The sequence below is a fragment of the Erithacus rubecula genome, assembly GCF_903797595.1.
Source record: "Erithacus rubecula genome assembly, contig: scaffold_829_arrow_ctg1, whole genome shotgun sequence".
NCBI classification, from domain to species: Eukaryota; Metazoa; Chordata; class Aves; order Passeriformes; family Muscicapidae; genus Erithacus; species Erithacus rubecula.
The window spans coordinates 1-15,560 of record NW_027635508.1 but is presented as its reverse complement, the minus strand read 5'-3'; the positions used below and the strand labels follow the sequence as shown (position 1 = coordinate 15,560).

Genomic DNA, 15,560 nt, shown 5'->3' with positions numbered 1-15,560 from the left:
TCTCCCCTGATACCTCATTGACACGGCCGTGAAAACGGCTGAGACTGGTCAGTGCCCAAATCCTGCCCAAATCCTGCCCAAAACCTGCCCAAATCCTGCCCAAATCCTGCCCAAATCCTGCCCAAAACCTGCCCAAATCCTGCCCAAATCCCACCCAAAATCCTGCCCAAATCCCACCCAAAACCTGCCCAAAATCCTGAAATTGAGACCCCACATTCTCCTCTGGTACCTCATTGACACGGCCGTGAAAACGGCTGAGACTGGTCAGTGCCAAATCCTGCCCAAATCCCGCCCAAATCCTGCCCAAATCCTGCCCAAAACCGGCCCAAAACCGGCCCAAAACCGGCCCAAAACCTGCCCAAAACCTGCCCAAAACCCGCCCAAAACCCGCCCAAAACCTGCCCAAATCCTGCCCAAATCCTGCCCAAAACCGGCCCAAATCCTGCCCAAAACCTGCCCAAATCCCACCCAAAATCCTGAAATTGAGACCCCAAATTCTCCTCTGATACCTCATTGACACGGCCGTGAAAACGGCTGAGACTGGTCAGTGCCAAATCCTGCCCAAATCCTGCCCAAATCCTGCCCAAAACCCACCCAAAACCCGCCCAAAATCCTGAAATTGAGACCCCAAATTGTTCTCTGGTGTCTCATTGACACGGCCGTGAAAACGGCTGAGACTGGTCAGTGCCAAATCCTGCCCAAATCCTGCCCAAATCCTGCCCAAATCCTGCCCAAATCCTGCCCAAAACCTGCCCAAATCCCACCCAAAACCTGCCCAAATCCTGCCCAAAACCTGCCCAAATCCTGCCCAAATCCTGCCCAAAACCCACCCAAAACCCGCCCAAAATCCTGAAATTGAGACCCCAAATTGTTCTCTGGTGTCTCATTGACACGGCCGTGAAAACGGCTGAGACTGGTCAGTGCCCAGACCCTGCCCAAAACCTGCCCAAAACCTGCCCAAAACCTGCCCAAAACCTGCCCAAAACCTGCCCAAATCCCACCCAAATCCCACCCAAAACCCGCCCAAAACCTGCCCAAAACCTGCCCAAAACCTGCCCAGGGTCCCCAAATTCTCCCCTGGTGTCTCATTGACACGGCTGTGAAAACGGCTGAGACTGGTCAGTGCCCAATCCTGCCCAAATCCCACCCAAAATCCTGAAATTGAGACCCAAAACCCTGCCCAGGTACCACCCACAACCCCCAAACCTCCCCCAGCCCCTCCTGGGGATCCCCAAACTCCCCCCAGACCCCTCCTGTCTCCCCCAGACCCCTCCTGGGGATCCCCAAACGCCCCCACACCCCTCCTGGGGTTCCCCTGGTTCCCCCAGCCCCTCCTGGGGTTCCCCCAGCACCCCCAGACCCCTCCTGGGGTGCCCTGAGCCCTGCTGCCCCCCCAGCCCCTCCTGGGGTTCCCCAAACTCCCCCAGACCCCTCCTGGGGATCCCCAAACTCCCCCAGCTTCTCCTGGGGATCCCCAAACTCCCCCAGCCCCCCCCCCCCCAGCCCCCCCAGCCCCTGCAGGGTGCCCTGAGCCCTGCTGCCCCCCCAGGGTACATCCAGCGGCGCCTGATCAAGTCGATGGAGTCGGTGATGGTCAAGTACGACGCCACCGTCAGGAACTCCATCAACCAGGTGGTGCAGCTGCGCTACGGAGAGGACGGGCTGGCGGGGGAGAGCGTGGAGTTCCAGAACCTGGCCACCCTCAAACCCTCCAACAAGGCCTTCGAGAAGAAGTGAGGGGCTGGGGACACTGGGGGGGACACTGGGGGGGACACTGGGGACATGGGGACACACTGGGAGAGCAGAACCTGGCCACCCTCAGACCCTCCAACAAGGCCTTCGAGAAAAAGTGAGGGGCTGGGGACACTGGGGGGACACTGGGGACACTGGGAGAGCAGAACCTGGCCACCCTCAAACCCTCCAACAAGGCCTTCGAGAAGAAGTGAGGGGCTGGGACACACTGGGGACACACTGGGGACACACTGGGGACACTGAGAATACACACTGGGGACACACTGGGGACACTGGGGACACACTGGGGACACACTGGGGACACTGGGAGAGCAGAACCTGGCCACCCTCAAACCCTCCAACAAGGCCTTTGAGAAGAAGTGAGGGACATGGGGACACTGGGGACACTGGGAGAGCAGAACCTGGCCACCCTCAAACCCTCCAACAAGGCCTTCGAGAAAAAGTGAGGGGCTGGGGACACTGGGGGGGACACTGGGGACACTGGGAGAGCAGAACCTGGCCATGCTCAAACCCTCCAACAAGGCCTTTGAGAAGAAGTGAGGGGCTGGGGACACACTGGGGACACACTGGGGACACTGGGGACACACTGGGGACACACTGGGAGCACGGGGAGAGCGTGGAGTTCCAGAACCTGGCCACCCTCAAACCCTCCAACAAGGCCTTCGAGAAGAAGTGAGGGGCTGGGGACACTGGGGGGGACACTGGGGACACTGGGAGAGCAGAACCTGGCCACCCTCAAACCCTCCAACAAGGCCTTCGAGAAGAAGTGAGGGGCTGGGGACACTGGGGGGGACACTGGGGACATGGATGGGACACTGGGGGTATGGAGCTGTCTCTGCTGTCCCTCACTGTCCCTGTGTGTCCCTCAGTGTCCCTGCTGTCTCTCAGTGTCCCTCGCTGTCCCTGGCTGTCCCTGTGTGTCCCTGGCTGTCCCTGTGTGTCCCTGGCTGTCCCTCAGTGTCCCTGGCTGTCCCTCACTGTCTCTGTGTGTCCCTCACTGTCCCTGTGTGTCCCTCAGTGTCCCTGCTGTCTCTCAGTGTCCCTCAGTGTCCCTGCTGTCCCTGGCTGTCCCTGTGTGTCCCTCACTGTCCCTCACTGTCCCTCACTGTCCCTGGCTGTCCCTCACTGTCCCTGTGTGTCCCTCACTGTCCCTGTGTGTCCCTCAGTGTCCCTGCTGTCCCTCAGTGTCCCTGTGTGTCCCTCACTGTCCCTCTGTGTCCCTCACTGTCCCTCAGTGTCCCTGTGTGTCCTTCACTGTCCCTGTGTGTCCCTCACTGTCCCTGTGTGTCCCTCACTGTCCCTGCTGTCTCTCAGTGTCCCTCAGTGTCCCTGCTGTCCCTCACTGTCCCTGCTGTCTCTCAGTGTCCCTCACTGTCCCTGTGTGTCCCTCACTGTCCCTGGCCACCCGTGCCCAGGTTCAAGTTCGACTACACCAACGAGCGCGCTCTGCGCCGGACGCTGCAGGAGGAGCTGGTCAAGGACATCCTGTCCAACGCCCACATCCAGAACGAGCTGGAGCGCGAGTTCGAGCGCATGCGCGAGGACAGGGAGGTGCTCAGGGTCATCTTCCCCACTGGGGACAGCAAGGTCAGCCCCAGGCACCCCAAAATCCGACCTAGACACCCCAAAAACCACCCCAGACACCCCAAAAACCACCCCAGGCACCCCAAAATCCAACTGAGATAACCCAAAATCCAACCGAGATATCCCACATTCCTCCTTTTGGGGTGCTCAGGGTCATCTTCCCCACTGGGGACAGCAAGGTCAGCCCCAGGCACCCCAAAAACCACCCCAGACACCCCAAAATCCGACCTAGACACCGCAAAAACCACCCCAGACACCCCAAAATCCAACTGAGATACCCCAAAATCCGACCGAGATATCCCAAAATCCAACCGAGATATCCCACATTCCTCCTTTTGGGGTGCTCAGGGTCATCTTCCCCACTGGGGACAGCAAGGTCAGCCCCAGGCACCCCAAAATCCAGCCTAGATATCCCAAAAACCACCCCAGACACCCCAAAATCCGACCTAGACACACCAAAAACCACCCCAGACACCCCAAAATCCGACCTAGACACCCCAAAAACCACCCCAGACACCCCAAAACCCAACTGAGATAACCCAAAATCCAACCGAGATATCCCAAAATCCAACCGAGATATCCCAGATTCCTCCTTTTGGGGTGCTCAGGGTCATCTTCCCCACTGGGGACAGCAAGGTCAGCCCCAGGCACCCCAAAATCCAGCCTAGACACCCCAAAAACCACCCCAGACACCCCAAAATCCAACTGAGATACCCCAAAATCCGACCGAGATATCCCAAAATCCAACCGAGATAACCCAAAACCCAACCGAGATATCCCAGATTTCTCCTTTTGGGGTGCTCAGGGTCATCTTCCCCACTGGGGACAGCAAGGTCAGCCCCAAACACCCCAAAATCCAGCCTAGACACCCCAAAAACCACCCCAGGCACCCCAAAATCCAGCCTAGACACCCCAAAATCCAACCGAGATACCCCAAAATCCAACCGAGATATCCCAAAATCCGACCGAGATATCCCAAAATCCAACCGAGATATCCCAGATTCCTCCTTTTGGGGTGCTCAGGGTCATCTTCCCCACTGGGGACAGCAAGGTCAGCCCCAAACACCCCAAAATCCAGCCTAGACACCCCAAAAACCACCCCAGGCACCCCAAAATCCAACTGAGATAACCCAAAATCTGACCGAGATATCCCAAAATCCAACCGAGATATCCCAAAATCCAACCGAGATATCCCACATTCCTCCTTTTGGGGTGCTCAGGGTCATCTTCCCCACTGGGGACAGCAAGGTCAGCCCCAAACACCCCAAAATCCAGCCTAGATATCCCAAAAACCATCCCAGACACCCCAAAATCCGACCGAGATATCCCAAAATCCGACCGAGATACCCCAAAATCCGACCGAGATATCCCAAAATCCAACAGAGATACCCCAAAATCTGACCGAGATATCCCAAAATCCAACTGAGATACCCCAAAATCCAACCGAGATATCCCAAAATCCAACTGAGATAACCCAGATTTCTCCTTTTGGGGTGCTCAGGGTCATCTTCCCCACTGGGGACAGCAAGGTCAGCCCCAAAACACCTCAAAAACCATCCCAAGAACCCCTGGGACACACCAAAAACCTCTGGGACACCCCAAAACTCAACAGAGATATCAAAAAACCTAACCAGAACACCCCAAATTCTCTATTTTTGGGGTTCTTTCCCCCATTTTTGACTTCTTCGCCCTACTTTTGGGGTTCTCTCCCTTTTTTGGGGTTCTTTCCCCATTTTTTGGGGTTCTTTCCCCATTTTTGGGGTTCTTTTCCCCCAATTTCCCCGTTTTTGGGGTCCCCAGGTGGTGTCCCTGTTTCTCTCCCCATTTTTGGGGTTCTCTCCCCCCAATTTCCCCATTTTTGGGGTCCCCAGGTGGTTCTCATTTGTGTCTCTCCCCATTTTTGGGGTTCTCTCCCCCCCAATTTCCCCGTTTTTGGGGTCCCCAGGTGGTTCTCCTTTGGGTCTCTCCCCATTTTTGGGGTTCTCTCCCCATTTTTGGGGTTCTCTCCCCCCAATTTCCCCATTTTTGGTGTCCCCAGGTGGTTCTCCTTTGGTTCTCTCCCCATTTTTGGGGTTCTCTCCCCATTTTTGGGGTTCTTTCCCCCCAATTTCCCCATTTTTGGTGTCCCCAGGTGGTGCTCCCATGGTTCTCTCCCCATTTTTGGGGTTCTCTCCCCATTTTTGGGGTTCTCTCCCCATTTTTGGGGTTCTCTCCCCCCAATTTCCCCGTTTTTGGGGTCCCCAGGTGGTTCTCCTTTGGTTCTCTCCCCATTTTTGGGGTTCTCTCCCCATTTTTGGGTTTCTTTCCCCATTTTTGGGGTTCTCTCCCCATTTTTGGGGTTCTCTCCTCATTTTTGGGGTTCTTTCCCCCCAATTTCCCCATTTTTGGGGTCCCCAGGTGGTTCTCCTTTGGTTCTCTCCCCATTTTTGGGGTTCTCTCCTCATTTTTGGGGTTCTCTCCTCATTTTTGGGGTTCTCTCCCCCCAATTTCCCCGTTTTTGGGGTCCCCAGGTGGTTCTCCTTTGGTTCTCTCCCCATTTTTGGGGTTCTCTCCCCATTTTTGGGGTTCTCTCCCCATTTTTGGGGTTCTTTCCCCCCAATTTCCCCGTTTTTGGGGTCCCCAGGTGGTGTCCCCTGTTTCTCTCCCCATTTTTGGGGTTCTCTCCCCCCCAATTTCCCCGTTTTTGGGGTCCCCAGGTGGTGCTCCCCTGTAACCTGCTCCGCATGATCTGGAACGCTCAGAAGATTTTCCACATCAACTCCCGGCTGCCCTCGGACCTGCACCCGGTCAAGGTGGTGGAGGGTGAGTGGGGGACCCCAAAACCCACCTGGGGAGGGGCCCCTGAACCCCAAAAATGGATTTGGGGGGGATTTGGGGACCCTTCCAGAAGTTTTGGGGGGATTTGGACCCATCAAAAAGGAGCTGGAGCTGTTTGAGAAGGTCCCAGGGCAATTTGGGGACCCCCAAAAAGGTTCTGGGGGGATTTGGGGGCTCCAGTGACCCCAAAAAGGTTCTGGGGGGACTTAAAGAACCCCAAGAAAGTTCTGGGGGTTTTGGGGTCCCTCAGGAAGCTCTGGTGGGTTTTGGGGTGCCCCCAAAGCTCTGGAAGGTTCTTGAGTCCCTCAGGAAGCCGTGATGGATTTTGGGGACGTTCTTGAAGGTTCTGGGGGGTTCTTGAGGACCCTGGGATGGTTCTGAGGGTACTTGGGACCCTCAGAGAAGGTTCTGGAGGTTCTTGAGGCCCTCAAGAACCCTTGATGGGTTTGAGGATGCTCAGGAACCCCTGATTGGCTTTGGGGCTCTTCTGGAAGGTTCTAGAGTCGCTCTGGAACCCATGAATGGGGTGCTCAGGAACCCATTATTAGTTTTTGGGGTCTCTCAGGATGGTTCTGAGTGCCTCTGGAACCCCTGATAGTTTTGGGGGTGCTCAGGAGCCCATGGTTAGTTTTGGGGTCACTCTGGAAAGTTCTGGAGTTGCTGTGGAACCCCTGATTTGCTTTGGTGATGTTCTGGAATTAATTATTAATTTTGGGGATGTTCTGGAACCCCTGATTGGCTTTGGGGATGCTGAGGAACCCATTGTTAGTTTTGGGGTCACTCTGGAACCCAGGAGAGCTTTGGGGGGGCTCAGGAACCCAGGATAGCTTTGGGGGGCTCAGGAGAACCCAGGAGAGCTTTGGGGGGCTCAGGAGAACCCAGGAGAGCTTTGGGGGGGCTCAGGAACCCAGGAGAGCTTTGGGGGGGCTCAGGAGAACCCAGGAGAGCTTTGGGGGGCTCAGGAGAACCCAGGAGAGCTTTGGGGGGCTCAGGAGAACCCAGGAGAGCTTTGGGGGGCTCAGGAACCCAGGATAGCTTTGGGGGGCTCAGGAGAACCCAGGAGAGCTTTGGGGTCACTCTGGAACCCAGGAGAGCTTTGGGGGGCTCAGGAGAACCCAGGAGAGCTTTGGGGTCACTCTGGAACCCAGGAGAGCTTTGGGGGGGGCTCAGGAGCCCAGGAGAGCTTTGGGGGGGCTCAGGAGAACCCAGGAGAGCTTTGGGGGGGCTCAGGAACCCAGGAGAGCTTTGGGGGGCTCAGGAGAACCCAGGAGAGCTTTGGGGGGCTCAGGAGAACCCAGGAGAGCTTTGGGGGGGCTCAGGAACCCAGGAGAGCTTTGGGGGGCTCAGGAGAACCCAGGAGAGCTTTGGGGGGCCCAGGAGAACCCAGGAGAGCTTTGGGGGGGCTCAGGAACCCAGGAGAGCTTTGGGGGGGCTCAGGAGCCCAGGAGAGCTTTGGGGGGGCTCAGGAGAACCCAGGAGAGCTTTGGGGGGCTCAGGAGAACCCAGGAGAGCTTTGGGGGGCTCAGGAACCCAGGAGAGCTTTGGGGGGCTCAGGAACCCAGGAGAGCTTTGGGGGGCTCAGGAGAACCCAGGAGAGCTTTGGGGGGCCAGGAGAACCCAGGAGAGCTTTGGGGGGGCTCAGGAGAACCCAGGAGAGCTTTGGGGGGCTCAGGAACCCAGGAGAGCTTTGGGGGCTCAGGAACCCAGGAGAGCTTTGGGGGTCTCAGGAACCCAGGATAGCTTTGGGGGGCTCAGGAGAACCCAGGAGAGCTTTGGGGGTCTCAGGAGAACCCAGGAGAGCTTTGGGGGGCTCAGGAGAACCCAGGAGAGCTTTGGGGGGCTCAGGAGAACCCAGGAGAGCTTTGGGGGGGGCTCAGGAACCCAGGAGAGCTTTGGGGGGCTCAGGAGAACCCAGGAGAGCTTTGGGGGGGCTCAGGAACCCAGGAGAGCTTTGGGGGGCTCAGGAACCCAGGAGAGCTTTGGGGGGGCTCAGGAGGGTTCCAGCCCCCCCAATTCCCCCCATTTCCCCCCAGGGGTGAAGGAGCTGAGCCGGAAGCTGGTGATAGTGAACGGGGAGGACCCTCTGAGCAGACAGGCTCAGGAGAACGCCACGCTGCTCTTCAACATCCACCTGCGCTCCACCCTCTGCAGCCGCCGCATGGTGGAGGAGTTCCGGCTCAGCGGGGAGGCCTTCGACTGGCTGCTGGGGGAGATCGAGTCCAAGTTCAACCAGGCCATTGTGAGCAGGGCTGGGGGTCATTGTTGGGGGTTTGGGGTCATTGTTGGGGTGTTTGGGGTCATTGTTGGGGGGTTTGGGGTCATTGTTGGGGGGTTTGGGGTCAGTGTTTGGGGTTTGGGGTCAGTACTGGGGGGTTTGGGGTCATTGTAGGGGGGTTTGGGGTCATTATTGGGGGGTTTGGGGTCAGTGTTTGGGGTTTGGGGTCAGATCTTGGACTGGCTGCTGGGGGAGATCGAGTCCAAGTTCAACCAGGCCATTGTGAGCAGGGCTGGGGGTCATTATTGGGGGGTTTGGGGTCATTGTTGGGGGGTTTGGGGTCATTATTGGGGTGTTTGGGGTCATTGTTGGGGGGTTTGGGGTCATTATTGGGGGGTTTGGGGTCATTGTTGGGGGTTTGGGGTCATTGTTGGGGTGTTTGGGGTCATTATTGGGGGGTTTGGGGTCATTGTTGGGGTGTTTGGGGTCATTGTTATGATGTTTGGGGTCATTGTTGGGGGGTTTGGGGTCATTATTGGGGTGTTTGGGGTCATTGTTGTGGGGTTTGGGGTCATTATTGAGGGTTTAGGGTTAGATCTGGGGAGATGGTTTGGGGTCAGTTTGGGGTTTGTCACCCCGTGTGACACTGTTGTGTCCCCAGGCTCACCCTGGGGAGATGGTTTGGGGTCAGTTTGGGGTTTGTCACCCCGTGTGACACTGTTGTGTCCCCAGGCTCACCCTGGGGAGATGGTTTGGGGTTTGTCACCCCCGTGTGACACTGTTGTGTCCCCAGGCTCACCCTGGGGAGATGGTTTGGGGTTTGTCACCCCTGTGTGACACTGTTGTGTCCCCAGGCTCACCCTGGGGAGATGGTTTGGGGTCAGTTTGGGGCTTGTCACCCCCGTGTGACACTGTTGTGTCCCCAGGCTCACCCTGGGGAGATGGTTTGGGGTCAGTTTGGGGTTTGTCACCCCGTGTGACACTGTTGTGTCCCCAGGCTCACCCTGGGGAGATGGTTTGGGGTTTGTCACCCCCGTGTGACACTGTTGTGTCCCCAGGCTCACCCTGGGGAGATGGTTTGGGGTCAGTTTGGGGTTTGTCACCCTGTGTGACACTGTTGTGTCCCCAGGCTCACCCTGGGGAGATGGTTTGGGGTTTGTCACCCCCGTGTGACACTGTTGTGTCCCCAGGCCTCACCTGGGGAGATGGTTTGGGGTCAGTTTGGGGTTTGTCACCCCTGTGTGACACTGTTGTGTCCCCAGGCTCACCCTGGGGAGATGGTTTGGGGTTTGTCACCCCTGTGTGACACTGTTGTGTCCCCAGGCTCACCCTGGGGAGATGGTTTGGGGTTTGTCACTCCCGTGTGACACTGTTGTGTCCCCAGGCTCACCCTGGGGAGATGGTTTGGGGTTTGTCACCCCATGTGACACTGTTGTGTCCCCAGGCTCACCCTGGGGAGATGGTTTGGGGTCAGTTTGGGGTCAGTTTGGGGTTTGTCACCCCCGTGTGACACTGTTGTGTCCCCAGGCTCACCCTGGGGAGATGGTTTGGGGTCAGTTTGGGGTTTGTCACCCCCGTGTGACACTGTTGTGTCCCCAGGCTCACCCTGGGGAGATGGTTTGGGGTTTGTCACCCCCGTGTGACACTGTTGTGTCCCCAGGCTCACCCTGGGGAGATGGTTTGGGGTCAGTTTGGGGTTTGTCACCCCCGTGTGACACTGTTGTGTCCCCAGGCTCACCCTGGGGAGATGGTTTGGGGTTTGTCACCCCCGTGTGACACTGTTGTGTCCCCAGGCTCACCCTGGGGAGATGGTTTGGGGTTTGTCACCCCTGTGTGACACTGTTGTGTCCCCAGGCTCACCCTGGGGAGATGGTTTGGGGTCAGTTTGGGGTTTGTCACCCCCGTGTGACACTGTTGTGTCCCCAGGCTCACCCTGGGGAGATGGTTTGGGGTTTGTCACCCCCGTGTGACACTGTTGTGTCCCCAGGCTCACCCTGGGGAGATGGTTTGGGGTCAGTTTGGGGTCAGTTTGGGGTTTGTCACCCCCGTGTGACAGTGTTGTGTCCCCAGGCTCACCCTGGGGAGATGGTTTGGGGTCAGTTTGGGGTTTGTCACCCCCGTGTGACACTGTTGTGTCCCCAGGCTCACCCTGGGGAGATGGTGGGCGCTCTGGCCGCGCAGTCCCTGGGTGAACCGGCCACCCAGATGACCCTCAACACCTTCCACTACGCCGGGGTGTCGGCCAAGAACGTCACCCTGGGCGTGCCCCGCCTCAAGGAGCTGATCAACATCTCCAAAAAACCCAAAACGCCCTCGCTGACCGTGTTCCTGCTGGGCCAGAGCGCCCGCGACGCCGAGCGCGCCAAGGTGGCACTGGGGACACCTTGGGGACACTTTGGGGACACCTTGGGGACACCTTGGGGACAGGGAGATGGGAGGAGCTGGGGGGTTCTGGGTGCTGCTGGTGGTATGGGGTTGGTTTGGTGGTGGTCCTGTGGGGTTGTGTCACCTCTGTGTCCCCGTGTCTCCTCACTGTCCCCAATGTCCCCTGATCGTCCCCAGTATGCCCAGGACATCCTGTGCCACCTGGAGCACACCACACTCCAAATGTCCCCAGTGTCCCCACATGCCCTGACTGTCCTCTGGCTGTCCCCATGTCCCCACATCCCCTGGCTGTCCCCTGACTGTCCCCACATCCCCTGACTGTCCCCATGTTCCATGTCCCCTGTCTGTCCCCTGACTGTCCCCTGACTGTCCCCAGGACATCCTGTGCTGCCTGGAGCACACTATGTCCCCTGACTGTCCCCTGACTGTCCCCATGTCCCCACATCCCCTGACTGTCCCCTGGCTGTCCCCACATCCCCTGACTGTCCCCTGGCTGTCCCCTGGCTGTCCCCTGACTGTCCCCTGTCTGTCCCCTGACTGTCCCCACATCCCCTGGCTGTCCCCTGGCTGTCCCCTGACTGTCCCCTGTCTGTCCCCTGACTGTCCCCACATCCCCTGGCTGTCCCCTGACTGTCCCCATTGTCCCCAGGACATCCTGTGCCGCCTGGAGCACACCATGTCCCCTGACTGTCCCCTGACTGTCCCCTGATTGTCCCCATGTTCCACATCCCCTGACTGTCCCCTGACTGTCCCCATGTTCCATGTCCCCCGTCTGTCCCCTGACTGTCCCCTGACTGTCCCCTGGCTGTCCCCAGGACATCCTGTGCCGCCTGGAGCACACCATGTCCCCTGGCTGTCCCCTGACTGTCCCCTGTCTGTCCCCTGACTGTCCCCACATCCCCTGACTGTCCCCTGGCTGTCCCCTGTCTGTCCCCTGACTGTCCCCTGACTGTCCCCAGGACATCCTGTGCCGCCTGGAGCACACCACGCTGCGCAAGGTGACAGCCAACACCGCCATCTACTACGACCCCAACCCTCAGAGCACGGTGGTGGCCGAGGACCAGGAGTGGGTGAACGTTTATTACGAGATGCCAGATTTCGACGTCAGCCGCATCTCGCCCTGGCTGCTGCGCGTGGAGCTGGACCGCAAGCACATGACGGACCGCAAGCTGACCATGGAGCAGATTGCTGAGAAGATCAACGCAGGTCAGGGGCTGGGGGGGCTTTGGGGGAGCTGGGGGGGCTTTGAGGGGAGCTGGAGGGGGTTTGAGGGTATCTGAGCAGGGTTTGGGGGAGCTGGAGGGGGTCTGGGGGGAGCTGGACCGCAAGCACATGACGGACCGCAAGCTGACCATGGAGCAGATTGCTGAGAAGATCAACGCAGGTCAGGGGCTGGGGGGGGTCTGGGGGTGTCTGAGCAGGGTTTGGGGGTGTCTGAGCAGGGTTTAGGGGGAGCTGGAGGGGGTCTGGGGGGAGCTGGAGGGGGTCTCGGGGGAGCTGGACCGCAAGCACATGACGGACCGCAAGCTGACCATGGAGCAGATTGCTGAGAAGATCAACGCAGGTCAGGGGCTGGGGGGGCTTTGGGGGAGCTGGGGGTGCTTTGAGGGGAGCTGGAGGGGGTTTGAGGGTATCTGAGCAGGGTTTGGGGGAGTTGGAGGGGGTCTCGAGGGAGCTGGACCGCAAGCACATGACGGACCGCAAGCTGACCATGGAGCAGATTGCTGAGAAGATCAACGCAGGTCAGGGGCTGGGGGGGGTCTGGGGGTGTCTGAGCAGGGTTTGGGGGTGTCTGAGCAGGGTCTAGGGGTGTCTGAGCAGGGTTTGGGGGTGTCTGAGCAGGGTTTGGGGGTGTCTGAGCAGGGTTTGGGGGTGTCTGAGCAGGGTTTGGGGGTGTCTGAGCAGGGTTTGGGGGGAGTTGGAGGGGGTTTGGGGGAGCTGGAGGGGGTTTGGGGGAGCTGGAGGGGGTTTGGGGGAAGCTGGACCGCAAGCACATGACGGACCATGGAGCAGATTGCTGAGAAGATCAACGCAGGTCAGGGGCTGGGGGGGCTTTGGGGGAGCTGGGGGGGCTTTGAGGGGAGCTGGAGGGGGTTTGGGGGTATCTGAGCAGGGTTTGGGGGAGCTGGAGGGGGTCTCGGGGGAGCTGGACCGCAAGCACATGACGGACCGCAAGCTGACCATGGAGCAGATTGCTGAGAAGATCAACGCAGGTCAGGGGCTGGGGGGGGTCTGGGGGAGCTGGGGGGGCTTTGAGGGGAGCTGGAGGGGGTTTGAGGGTATCTGAGCAGGGTTTGGGGGAGTTGGAGGGGGTTTGGGGGTAGCTGGACCGCAAGCACATGACGGACCGCAAGCTGACCATGGAGCAGATTGCTGAGAAGATCAATGCAGGTCAGGGGCTGGGGGGGGTCTGGGGGTGTCTGAGCAGGGTTTGGGGGTGTCTGAGCAGGGTTTGGGGGTGTCTGAGCAGGGTTTGAGGGTGTCTGAGCAGGGTTTGGGGGAGCTGGAGGGGGTTTGGGGGAAGCTGGACCGCAAGCACATGACGGACCACAAGCTGACCATGGAGCAGATTGCTGAGAAGATCAACGCAGGTCAGGGGCTGGGGGGGCTTTGGGGGAGCTGGGGGGGCTTTGAGGGGAGCTGGAGGGGGTTTGGGGGTATCTGAGCAGGGTTTGGGGGGAGCTGGAGGGGGTTTGAGGGGAGCTGGACCGCAAGCACATGACGGACCGCAAGCTGACCATGGAGCAGATTGCTGAGAAGATCAACGCAGGTCAGGGGCTGGGGGGGTTTTGGAGTGTCTGAGAAGGGTCTGGGGGTGTCTGAGCAGGGTTTGGGGGTGTCTGAGCAGGGTTTAGGGGGAGCTGGAGGGGGTTTGGGGGAGTTGGAGGGGGTTTGGGGGTAGCTGGACCGCAAGCACATGACGGACCGCAAGCTGACCATGGAGCAGATTGCTGAGAAGATCAACGCAGGTCAGGGGCTGGGGGGGGTCTGGGGGTGTCTGAGCAGGGTTTGGGGGTGTCTGAGCAGGGTCTGGGGGTGTCTGAGCAGGGTTTGGGGGAGCTGGAGGGAGTTTGGGGGTGTCTGAGCAGGGTTTGGAGGAGCTGGAGGGGGTTTGGGGGTGTCTGAGCAGGGTTTGGGGGAGCTGGAGGGAGTTTGGGGGTGTCTGAGCAGGGTTTGGAGGAGCTGGAGGGGGTTTGGGGGTGTCTGAGCAGGGTTTGGAGGAGCTGGAGGGGGTTTGGGGGTGTCTGAGCAGGGTTTGGAGGAGCTGGAGGGGGTTTTGGGGGGTGTCTGAGCAGGGTTTGGGGCAGCTGGATGGGGTTTAGGGGGAGGTAGAAGGGGTTTGGGGGTGTCTGATCAGCTTTTGGGGTTCTGAAAGGGGGTTTGGGGGTCCTGGAGAGGATTTAGGGGAGCTGGAGAGGGTTTGAAGCGAGCCTGGAGTGGATTTAGGGGTGTCTGAGCAGGTTTTTGGGGTGGTTTGAGGGTGTCTGAGGAGCTTTTGAGGGTCCTGGAGGGGTTTTGGGGTCCCTGAGTGACCTTTGAGAGATTTTGGGGTGACCTGGCTGAGTATGGAGGTTCCTGACCGATCTCTGGGTAGTTTTGGGGTGACTTGGCCAATCTCTGGGTGGTTTTGGGGTGACCTGGCCAATCTCTGGGTGGTTTTGGGGTGACCTGGCCAATCTCTGGGTGGTTTTAGGGTGACCTGGCCAATCTCTGGGTGGTTTTAGGGTGACCTGGCCAATCTCTGAGTAGTTTTGGGGTGACTTGGCCAATCTCTGGGTGGTTTTAGGGTGACCTGGCCAATCTGGGTGGTTTTAGGGTGACCTGGTCAATCTCTGGGTAGTTTTGGGGTGACCTGACCAATCTCTGGGTGGTTTTGGGGTGACCTGGCCAATCTCTGGGTAGTTTTGGGGTGACCTGACCAATCTCTGGGGTGGTTTTAGGGTGACCTGGTCAATCTCTGGGTAGTTTTGGGGTGACCTGGCCAATCTCTGGGTGGTTTTAGGGTGACCTGGCCAATCTCTGGGTGGTTTTGGGGTGACCTGGCCAATCTCTGGGTGGTTTTGGGGTGACTTGGCCAATCTCTGGGGTAGTTTTGGGGTGACCTTGCCAATCTCTGGGGTGGTTTTGGGGTGACCTGGCCAATCTGGGTGGTTTTAGGGTGACCTGGCCAATCTCTGGGTGGTTTTAGGGTGACCTGGCCAATCTCTGGGTGGTTTTGGGGTGACCTGGCCAATCTCTGGGTGGTTTTGGGGTGACCTTGCCAATCTCTAGGTGGTTTTGGGGTGACCTGGCCAATCTCTGGGTGGTTTTAGGGTGACCTGGTCATCTCTGGGTAGTTTTGGGCGTGACCTGGCCAATCCTGGGTGGTTTTGGGGTACCTGGCCAATCTCTGGTGGTTTTTGGGGTGACCTGGCCAATCTCTGGGTGGTTTTGGGGGTGACCTTGCCAATCTCTAGGTGGTTTGGGGTGACCTTGGCCAATCTCTAGGTGGTTTTGGGGGTGACCTGGCCAATCTCTGTGTAGGTTTGGGGTGACCTGGCCAATCTCGTGGGGAGTTTTGGGGCGTGACCTGGCCAATCTCTGGGGTGGTTTTGGGGTGACCTGACCAATCTCTGGGTAGTTTTGGGGTGACCTGACCAATCTCTGGGTGGTTTTAGGGTGACCTGGCCAATCTCTGGGTAGTTTTGGGGTGACTTGGCCAATCTCTGGGGTAGTTTTGGGGTGACCTGGCCAATCTCTGGGTAGTTTTGGGGTGACCTTGCCAATCTCTGGGTAGTTTTGGGGTGACCTGGCCAATCTCTGGGTA

The 15,560-nt window shown here is 58.7% G+C and overlaps 1 protein-coding gene across 1 annotated transcript in view; it reads left to right on the top strand.

Moving 5' to 3' along the window:
* POLR2A (RNA polymerase II subunit A) overlaps positions 1–12,033 on the top strand; it is a gene marked incomplete at both ends in the record, with an annotated part of 35,321 nt that extends 23,288 nt beyond the window's left edge. The window contains 6 exons of the mRNA XM_079333143.1: positions 1,550–1,733; positions 3,168–3,339; positions 6,033–6,138; positions 8,187–8,392; positions 10,511–10,735; positions 11,713–12,033. Of these exons, the coding sequence (XP_079189269.1) occupies positions 1,550–1,733; positions 3,168–3,339; positions 6,033–6,138; positions 8,187–8,392; positions 10,511–10,735; positions 11,713–12,033 (1,214 nt within the window). The remainder of the gene's footprint in view (positions 1–1,549; positions 1,734–3,167; positions 3,340–6,032; positions 6,139–8,186; positions 8,393–10,510; positions 10,736–11,712) is intronic.
* Between the last annotated feature and the right edge of the window lie 3,527 nt (positions 12,034–15,560).